The 10,844-nt window shown below is 31.8% G+C and overlaps 1 protein-coding gene across 1 annotated transcript; it reads right to left on the bottom strand.

Moving 5' to 3' along the window:
• Positions 1–1,088: 1,088 nt before the first annotated feature.
• Positions 1,089–3,492, bottom strand: LOC131028751 (transcription factor MYB14). The gene is made up of 3 exons (XM_057959092.1): positions 3,329–3,492; positions 2,930–3,059; positions 1,089–1,872 (listed from the first exon to the last, which is right to left on the bottom strand). The coding sequence occupies exons 1-3, from the start codon at positions 3,471–3,473 to the stop codon at positions 1,209–1,211; spliced, it is 939 nt and encodes a 312-aa protein (XP_057815075.1). The 5' UTR covers positions 3,474–3,492; the 3' UTR covers positions 1,089–1,208.
• Positions 3,493–10,844: the final 7,352 nt, after the last annotated feature.

Here is a 10,844-nt window from a genome sequence, read left to right on the forward strand (position 1 = left end):
AGAGATTTTGTCAGAAAGAGTCTTCTACGAGGGTAACAACCAAAACCCGTATGAGTACCATTGAAAATTTGTGCTTATCCTTTTGGGGACGATTTCCAAAATCAACAATTAAAGTAAAATAAAACAGTTTTGGGGGCATGCAACAAGATAGCATTGAAATATAATTTGCAAACTCATCAACTCAATAAATCTTAAATAGTATGCATTCTCTGATTTGGTCAGAATCAACTTACAATTCCAGTTCCATTGTAATATTTCTGATGGATTCTTTCCTGCTCGTTCTCTCTCTCCCACTATATACCACAGTACATTGAAATTTATTCCTAATATTACTCCCTTTATGTTACAAACTTTTATCTACCCTTTCATGCTCTTTATTCCAAAAAATGGTAATTTTATCCTGACTCGTTTTTACACGATTTCAACGAACCACCTAATTTTTCTAATGATGGGTAATAAATATTTTATCAACAAATTGTTTAATTACCATTTTAAATCAGGTTCTCCAAATCAGAAGTTAGTATTTATTTTTAGACATCTTTCACTTTATCTATTTATTCTGTTTGATCTGGTACCATTTTATCAAAAAAAATTCTTTATTATCTATTCTGAAGATCATAAAATTTGATCCATTTGACAACAAAAAATCAACATCATCAAACCCAAAAAAAAAATATATTGAAATCATTATGAGTGGCATGTTTCTCATAATTATTAATAAAAGATTAAGCTACCTCAAAAACAAAAATATAAAAAAAAAAGCGCAGAAAGGAGAAAAAGTAGACCTTTCTATCACTTTTGAAAGAAAAAATGTGCAGACAGAATCCACTTTACCACATTAGGGCGTTGTAGTCTTTGTTTTTAGAGAGAGAATCTAGAAGACAGATGAAACGGCTTTCAATGTAAATGGTGGAAAGCAAGCCATTCATTACAAAAGACAAAATATTGTACACACAGTAGCTGTTCTTAGATCAGGATTCAGGATAAGTAAAACGTCACATCCACACGAGAACACTTTCAAGATTCCACTAAGAAACTACGATTCAATGCATAAGAAAAACTTACAAGTAATTTAAAGGAAGCAAATATGCATGAAACAGTAAATTACATTTTCTAGTCCTGCCTTGGTACAATCGAAGTGTTATGCATATGGATTACAATGCTGCAGCAATAGGATAAGCCTTAAAACATTGAAAGAGAACTTATTCTTAGTTCGACAATTGGATGTAGTTTAACCAGTCAGAGAAAGAGAGAAGTGGGACACAATATTCATCTGTGGGTTGTACTGTGGAATTCAACAACACATTTTGGGCACTCTGTGCTTCGACCTGAAATCCATATTCATGGTTGGGCATTTGAACATGAGGCTGAACTGCTGAAACTGAATTGTCGAATTGTGTAATGCTTTCCTCTCCCGTGGGATTGAAACAGTAGTTTATGTTTCCTGATGATGAACTGCCATTGTAACATACTGAACTTGAAGTATCATAGGCTGGTGGGCAGGCATTCTGTGAAGAAAATATGTGATTTCCGTAAACCCAAGGATCGTTAAACACATTGTCAATAGCATTGTTGTAATCGATAATGGCAGCCTGTTCGTCACAACCATTTAAACTTGGAATGGATTCTACTGTGTCTTGGACCACGTATAGTTTAGGATTAGAACCCTCTTCCTCCTGCAATACTGGCCTCTCGTGAATCCACTGAATGTTGCCGTTTCCTTCGCCATTTTTATCAGCGCAGATTGGCTTTCTCTGCGCTTTACGATTGACGACTTTGGTGACATTGAACCTTTTGCTCAAATGGGTGTTCCAGTAATTCTTGACCTCATTATCAGTTCTTCCAGGAATTCGTCCCGCGATCAGCGACCACCTGTAAATCATAAGCAAATCTAACTAATACTTCAATATTGGAAATTTAAGCTCTTAAAGCATTTTGTGAGGATAATCCTCAACCAATTCTTGTTAATTTTAAACGAGCAGAGATATGAATAAGATAAAATAACAGAGAAAAATTAGACACAAATACACTACACAATAAATTATGTGGCAAGGAATTCTCTTATACTAACCATTACATCGATACATCAGGTCTGTATACATCCATTTATAAAAACATATAGAGCTATATTGAATATAGAGTTGAAAGAAAAACCCAAAAAAAATTCATGACTATTGAACTTCACATTCTAAACAATCCTTCTATAAATATCTTCTGTTGATCGAAATCCATGCCTTCTACTAATTAGTTATCTGTATAGTCCAATCGAAAACATTGAAAGGACCTATCAACCTGAAGTGTTATACATAAAAACAATATGGGTTAATATGATCGATTATCTAAACATTCTATAAGGTTTCTAGTCTCAAATTATTATTAATGTTCAAAAATATCTACAATGGATAATCAACATTCAAAATTGAAATAACTGTGACAGAAATCTACAATATAGTAGATTTTATCAACATATATTATTGTGTTATCATACTACTTGACTACCCAGTCTATCCATGAGGGCTATGGAGTACCTCTTTTTAGTTTCAACACCATAAGTTTCAATTTTTTAAATCTAAATTACTATGAGATGCATACTTTCAGATTATTAAAACATCCACTTATTCCTTCTTACTCAAAATGAGAATTTCTCTGAAATATTGTTTGAGTTGAACCATAATCAAATCAGATATAATACTATCTCAAAAATTTTAAAACATAACTCCAACTAGTTAGAGATTCTAAAACATAACTTCAAACAGGCTACAGATTCAGATAAGGTTTGAAACATATTTCCAAACTGGTTACAGATTCTAAAAACCAACTTGAAACAGGCCACAGATTTAGATAGGATTTTGAAACATAATTCCAAACTGATTACAGATTCTAAAACACAACGTCAAACAGGCTACAGATTTAGATAAGATTTTGACACCTATTGCCGAGCAATTTGTGGAGTCTTATAATCATCTCCTCTTCATCTGATGAAATATGGCCGCGTTTGACATTAGGACGAAGATAATTCATCCAACGTAATCTGCATCCTTTCCCACAGCGCGACAAACCTTCGCATACACAATATGTAAACATCAATCTCAGTGCTTACAGATTTTTATTATATAAAAGAATGCTTTTGGATTCATTGTGCACTTTTTTTCATATTTTGATGATAGTTCACATATTATAATCCAAAAAGATTGTTACAAAATAGAGAGTGACCCGAAAAATAATTTTAATGTTACGCTATATAGAGTGGAAAACCCATGCCAACATTTAATATATGTTTAAAGCAAGAAGAATACTGATTCGACTGGTATAAAAACAAATCTCAAACCTGCTTTAACAGGAAGAGTGCGCCAATTGCCTTCTCCATGGGCTTGGATATACTTTATCAAAAGGTAATCTTCCTCAGGTGTCCAAGGCCCTCTCTTCATCCCCACATAGGAACAACATTGTGCTTTTCCCATCTTCTCTGTCATTGAATGCTTACAAAATCTAGTTCACTTCTCTTTTATAGGCGTGGAAGTGAATTTGGACCTTCTTAATTTCTGTAATTTGTCGTGATATATAGATCAAGATAAAAACAAAGCAGATCTAAAAATCAACTTGGGTATGGTCGCTTCTGCCCGACAAGATTTCTCACTGACCTGCAAAAGCTTGTTAGAATATCTGACACCATCTTACGTTTCATATGCTGCAGCATTACTTTGCTACTGTAGGATTCCTATATACTGGACCTCCTAATTTGTCACCTTTCATCATTAATAGTTCTCTGTTAATCTGCAACATTTTGTTCTAGAGCTTTCCAACCTATATTTATATTGGAAGGCTAAAAATTAGCTTCAAATACTCGACTCCCAAAAAATTGTTCATTACAAAATGAGTGAATGGATGATTGTTTTCAGTACTGTCTCCTACAATCGAGATAAACCACGAAACGTGGTGGTAATGCGTGGAGGGTTTCGCAACTCTATGATGGAAATTTAACTTGTTTTTTATTTTCTGAATGTTAGATTGAACTGTTTAGGAATATTTATTTTATTTATAGTAATAGTAGTATGCTGTTAAAAAATTTGGTAAATATTTAATTTTGTATTCCATTATTATTTTATAAAATAAAAGTATAGTTAAGTTGACTAGTTGTAAATTATTCCTTTTCCTTGGATGATTATAAACATGTTATAATGAACAATTATTTCTATTAATCTATATTGTTTGCGGCTTAAATAATATATCAAATTATTCAAAATATATTGGAGCATATAATAGAATCTATTTTATAACTATAATCCTATTATAGAATAATAATAATTTATTAACTAATAAGTTCAAATGTAATTTGAGTGTGAGTTCAACTTTCTCAAGGAAAGCCAAATGTATAAGCCTTGGTGCTTCAAATGAGGAAGAAAGAGAAAGTGATAGTGGAGTGCATCCACATGAGCCTTTGCCCAATCTCCAAAGGTAGGTTTCAAGGGATAGATGGAGAAGATAGGGTGAAAGTGCTAGTGTTAGGTTTAAATCTCCTCCAAAACTTGTTTTTATGACTAGCACACAATTCTCAATGAAGGTTAGAAACTATAGATGAAGGTGCCTTATAGCTTAAGAACTACATCAAACCTTCTTTTTATTGTTGTTTAGAACTATTATTTTTACAAATAGGGTATGTTGCTAAAGATTCCTAAATAATCAATAGATCTTCAACAAGGTTCAAATATACTCTAATAGGGAAATTTGTAATTTCTCATCCTAGCATTGGTACTCTTTGAAGCTGTGCTCATTGAAAATGTAAAATAAAAGTAAAAAAAAATAAAATTTAGTGATGTCTAAAGGTGTTTTCTAGATCTCTTTTTTGAATCAAAAGGGCCATATATAGATTATTATTGATCAACCATAGTTGTTGATAAAAATATGATTCTTTTTAAAAGAACAAAAATCAAATTATTGTTAGGATTCCCACAGATACTTAGAGGGGGGGGGGGGGGGTGAATCAGTATCTAACCAGTATATAGAATTTCTTAACTTAAAACATGCAGAACATATTATAACAATGTACCGGTATGCAAGAAATAATGAAATGAACAGAATTAAAAACATCCACATGAAAAGCACACCATGACACAAGGATTTAACAAGGAAACCCGGTGTGGGAAAAACCTCGGTGGGATTTGTGACCCACAATATTCACTTACTAGCCAATAAGAGAATATTACTTACAAGAGGGGCCTGCACATGCCAGAAGACCAACTGCCTAGAGCTCACTACTCAATGGGAAGTCTCACTGACTTACAATGTGGATTGTATAAATCCAATATCTTGTACTACTTTACAATAGCATCTATAATGCCTGATCCAGTACCGGTTGCTGCTCTGCTTCTTACACCCTTTAACCTATATTTCACATAATAGGTCTGCCTTAATATTTTGCTTACATCACTTACATCACTTCCTTCCAAAAAGTCTACAATGATCTCTTTTATATATAAGAGTCATTTTACAACATGCCAAGTCGGCTTACAAAGTTTTGACAATAATAAACAAAATATAATATAACAAAATCCTGTCGGCCTCTGTGCAGGTATACTTTCTTTCTTTGTGTCGGTGCCAGTGTCCTGAGTGTCGGTGTAGAGTGTGATCATTGATGCTAGTGAACTATCTTGCCGGTGTAATGCCTTGCCAGTATGATGCCTTGCCGGTGCCATAGGATTGTAAGGTTGCCATCAATGACAAAACCTTCAATCACCTACAATGTCTCATTAGAGTGTGCATATGCCAACAATTATCCCATCAAAGCAGAACATTAATGTATTGGATGTGTGGGTTAGAACCAAAATTATTCTATTATATTATTGAGAAGATGTAGTAATGATAGGTATAGTTAAATCTCTTACCTGAATCACAACTTCTTATCACCACAGTGTTTGTTGATGAATTAACTTTACTCTAGATGTGTGTAAAGATCCTCCATTTTCTATCAATCTATCTTCAAAGTATGGTAAATAGATACAACTAATGAAATGTGAGGCATTATGTCTTATTTTCAAAATCCAATATAAATTAGTTTACTTTAGTAAGAATTATTTGGTAAAGAAGTGAAATATTTTGATTTATCAAAAGAATTATTAGAGTGACCAAAGTATTCCTTAGTGAGGAAAATAGGTGGGTATCTAAGAATAAGAGAAGTATAAAGCTATAATCTAGAATTTAAAAAATAAGAAGCTGGATATGATATTTAGAGGGATTATAATAATCTAATTAAGATAAAACAAATTGCTTCTAAAGGGAAGAAAAAACATCAAACAAAAACTTTTAGGATTTCCTTAAAGTAGAAATGAGAATTTAACTATCTCTATTTATGATCTAGAGACCTACAATTGGGCAATTATAGATTTGAGGTTCCAAGAGAGGATAGTTGGAGTGAGGAATTTGAGAAATAAATTTTCATGGTTGCAACATCTTAAGTGGGATAATTCAATCCTAATGGAGTCAACTAGTTATTAAACTTTCCTAAAATAGTAGATAAGGAGTGAAATTGTGGTAATGAGACCTCTATATTGAACAACATGATAAAAAAGATGTCAATCCATCCATAAAAATTGGAACATGAATAGTACTCACTATTATCCCGAAGGAAAAGCTAGTGTTAGGATTTTGTTCCTTTGTTGCAAGAGATTAAGACAGTGAAGTGTGTGTAAATGAGCTAGGATAACAATGGTAAACCAACTAATATGATATAATACAACAAATTCAACATGATACATAGAAATAGTAAAGTAGATCAATAATGCAAATGTTAAAAAGAACTTATCACTAAAATATGAAGTTGATTGTACTAGACAAAAGTATAAGATGCCTATGTTTGAAGGTAACAAATATTTATAAGATGAAAAAAAATGGAATCATGAAGCTCTATACACTTGTCGTCTAAAAATATAAGTCAACCTAATAGGACATGGATTCTAGGTGACCTAAAATTAGGTTTTTTCTCTTTTTCAAAATTTAGAAATGCATATTGATGTTTTCTCTAGTTATATTTAACTTCCTCACTATTGAATCTAGATTTCCATAAATGGAAACATGGAAAAAGATATTGTGCCATATAAGGGGTTTCTTGAGTCAAACCTCATGTTAGTGTTTTGACTTCCACAATAAAAAATGATGAGATAAAGTGTGTACCCTCGTAATGACAAAGGCTAAAGAAATGGCAAATATCAAAATGACAAGATCATAGATTAGGTAGGAGAACTTCTAAAGGAATTTGAAATAAAGGCTTGATGTATTTCACATGAAGTCTTGGAACATTTTTTAATTTTTATTTTTATTATCTCATAACGTGAAATATCATAAAATAATTGATCATTACTTGTTCTAATAGACATGAATGATTTAATTGTCAACTTGTTCTCCTTGAATATTCTTCATAGACTAGATTTCTAGAGTAGAATGGATGCTATTAATTGTTAGACTTTGGAATGAGAAGGGGAGTTATATTTGTATTCAACTTATAGGTCTATTAAACTAAACCTTTAGGTAGAGTCGACAAGTAGAGGTTGGATCACATAAATTGCATGTCTAACTTTCATTCATACCCATTGTAAAGTACAAAGGAGCCAAAAATATTTTCATCAAAACATTAAAGAGACAGGATGACTCCAAGATTGAAAAAGTGGTAGCCCTTAAAACTTAGGGTCTTATCAATCTACAATGCTAATAAAAAATGTCAAGTATGTAAAAAATAAAGTAAACATATATTTAAAGAACAAGGTTAGTAAAAATATAGTTAACACTTAAAATATACATGAAGCATACATAGCACATGTATGAAGCGTACATCAGGCATATATAGAAAAAATGGCATAGTATTTTAGACTAGTGAGATCCACAAACTCTTCATTGGATTATACACACAAACACACAAGGTTTGGCCACTTTGAGTAGCAAGATCCACAAATAATTATTTGGAGCCATGTATAGAGGGGTTTATAAGTTGAGAGAGAAAATTGTGTTACGCTAGTTCCCAATAATAGGTGAATATCTTATAGGATAGTAAAAATACTCATATATACCAAGTGAACCTCACACAAATAATATTAGACACTATTCATTAGAGAATAACATGTTATTTGCTAGGTAATTATAATAAAGTGATACTAAGGATAAACAAAAAGGTGATACAATAACACAAACAACTTCATGGTGGGTGGTCAAAGTAAACAATCAATCACTCAATATGTGCACAAAGTGAAATTCATAGGGAAATATATGCCCCCAAATTAAGGTATTGCTAACTCTTATCCCAAGAAATCATCTTTAAGGTAGTATACATTTTAAGACAAGCATGTTGCAAGAATGATTTCCCCCCAACATATTCAAGTTTAGGTGATGTCACTTATAAAATTAATCATTCAATAGAATATAAGAGATCAATAGATCTAAGGGAAGTTTAAATTAATGATAAATAATGCATGCTAACATGATACTCTCACAATTGAGCTCATCTCACAAATATAGGGAAATGAAAAGTATAAAGAAGAAATAGCACATGAAAATAAAAAAATCATTTTTGGTGAACATGGAAGAGACCTAAGTTCCTCAATTATTTTCATCGTCTCTAAAAGACTAAATAAAAGCACATTTATGATAAAAGCACATTTATGATGAATAGAAGAATAAAGATACAAATAGAAGAATGTCACAATATGGTTCATTTCTTTGTATCCTTGTGACAACTAAGAATCAAAGGTCATATAAAGATAAGTTAACAAAAAAATTCATACCAAGTAGCACATCACAAGGAAAAATATTAATGCAAGAAAATATAAAAAGACAAAAGGTATCATAGTTATAAGTCATTCTATAACAAATTTCATGCCTCTCAATATTTCTCTTAATAAAGAGATGGTGAGAAATGTGCTAAAGGAGTTAAAAATAGTGTAACATAAGTAGATATGTCTAGTTGCAAAAAATGGGTTATTATTACCGAAGAAAGGTTCACTATGTGTGTTCATAAGAGCTAGAGTCAGTTCTTGAGTGAATATTAAGGATAACTCCGAATGCTTCTCCATAATTTCAACCATGGTATTTGAATAATTATTCAAGTTTATCACAATGGTTGTTGCAACAGTGATAATAACATCACCATGAGAATTATCAACCATATTAGAAGAATGAGCTTCATGAAAAGAATAGAATAATTCCTCAAACTTGACAATTTAAGCTTTCTTCTAGGTTGGGAATGGTAAGGATTATTCTTAAGAGGAAAAAAGGGAGCATGATTAGGATTAGGTGAAGTTAAATATGGTTAAGGAGGTGGGGCCAAGTCAACATCCAATTTGTTAGGTAAAGGAACACTAGAATAAGTATCACTTGTCAGAGTAAGCTGGTGAACCATAGAATGCCATCGTCTCCTACATTCTCTCACACTATGATTCTTGTATTTATGATTTATAGTTGTCATGGGATTTGTGGAATTACCCAACATTGATTTTTTACTTCCTTAAATACAGGCATAGAAATCCCCCTTTACAATATATCTTCATGTGAAAACATTAACTTAAATCACATACAAGAACTAGAGTAAATGATATGCAAGTCATAGAAATCACATCTACAAACTTTAGATCTAAAACATGTATCATTCTTAAATATATACAGAAGATTGAATTTAAATCATATGAACATAACATGAATCATGGATAGAATCAAACCATGACATGTAAACTTAGATAATCAACAAAATATTCAAAATTCAAGTTTTTCCTATGAATAAGTGATCTAAAACTAACAAGTATATTCTTAATCATGAAAGATGATAAATAATTTAACCATTGATATCATTATATACCCCATGCCTGGGTGTGATATTAAATATTTAGGTTCCAATAATAAAATTTAATACATATTTTATTTGAGTTTCATATATATTAAATATAGAGAAACATAAATGACATGACATGAAGACATAAGACCAAAATTTTGCATTATTTTGAATCATTTGTAGATAAATCATGTAAATGAAATGTGATCGAAGGTAAATATGTCATTAGGAACTTGTATAAATAACATTTTCACTCTCCATTCTAGAAGAATTTCAAAACATATAGAAATCATGAAGAAATGACTTCTGAGGTTATCTAATAAAGACATGTAAACAAATGATAAGTTAAATTCAAGTAAAGAAAGGGAAAGAATATAACCAATAATACAAATCTTGGACATAGATAAGGTGATCTCATCATTATGAGATAATTGCATATTAGTAAATCTATAATAATGGATAGAAGCTAAGAATAAAAGAATTGATGAGAATCAATAATGTTACAAACAAGGTTATATCTAAAAATATAGGTTTTCTAAAGGAATTTAGATAGGAATGTATTAGAAGGAGAGATCTATTTATGGAGATTGGAATGGAGAGGTAGATAGTTAGAGATAGGTAGAACTTAAGAGGTAGAGAGAGGGATAGATGGAGAGAGAGACATATTGCTTGATATAGATAGAGAGATGTTAAGAGAGTATAACTTAGAGCTAGGGAGAGGAGGCCAGATGGGGAGGGAGAGACCTATGTTAGTACTTGAGTTAGAGGTGTTCTAGAGAGAGGTAGATGGAAAGAATATTAAGAGCTCAACCTATGTAGATAGGTGGAGAGGATAGTTAGAGAAGTAAAGGGACGGATCAAAAAGGATGATAAAAGGAAATTAGAGATGTCAAAGAATTCTGAGGGGGTGAAAGGTACCTAGGGGAGAGACAAAGATCTAACAAGAGAGATATAGAAATAATGGAATGGAAGGTAGGTAGTTTAAGACTAAGACCTGTAGAGCTACACAAGTAGAGATCTAAGGGTAGAGGAATTA

Source organism: Cryptomeria japonica, chromosome 1, assembly GCF_030272615.1.
Source record: "Cryptomeria japonica chromosome 1, Sugi_1.0, whole genome shotgun sequence".
Taxonomy (NCBI): Eukaryota; Viridiplantae; Streptophyta; class Pinopsida; order Cupressales; family Cupressaceae; genus Cryptomeria; species Cryptomeria japonica.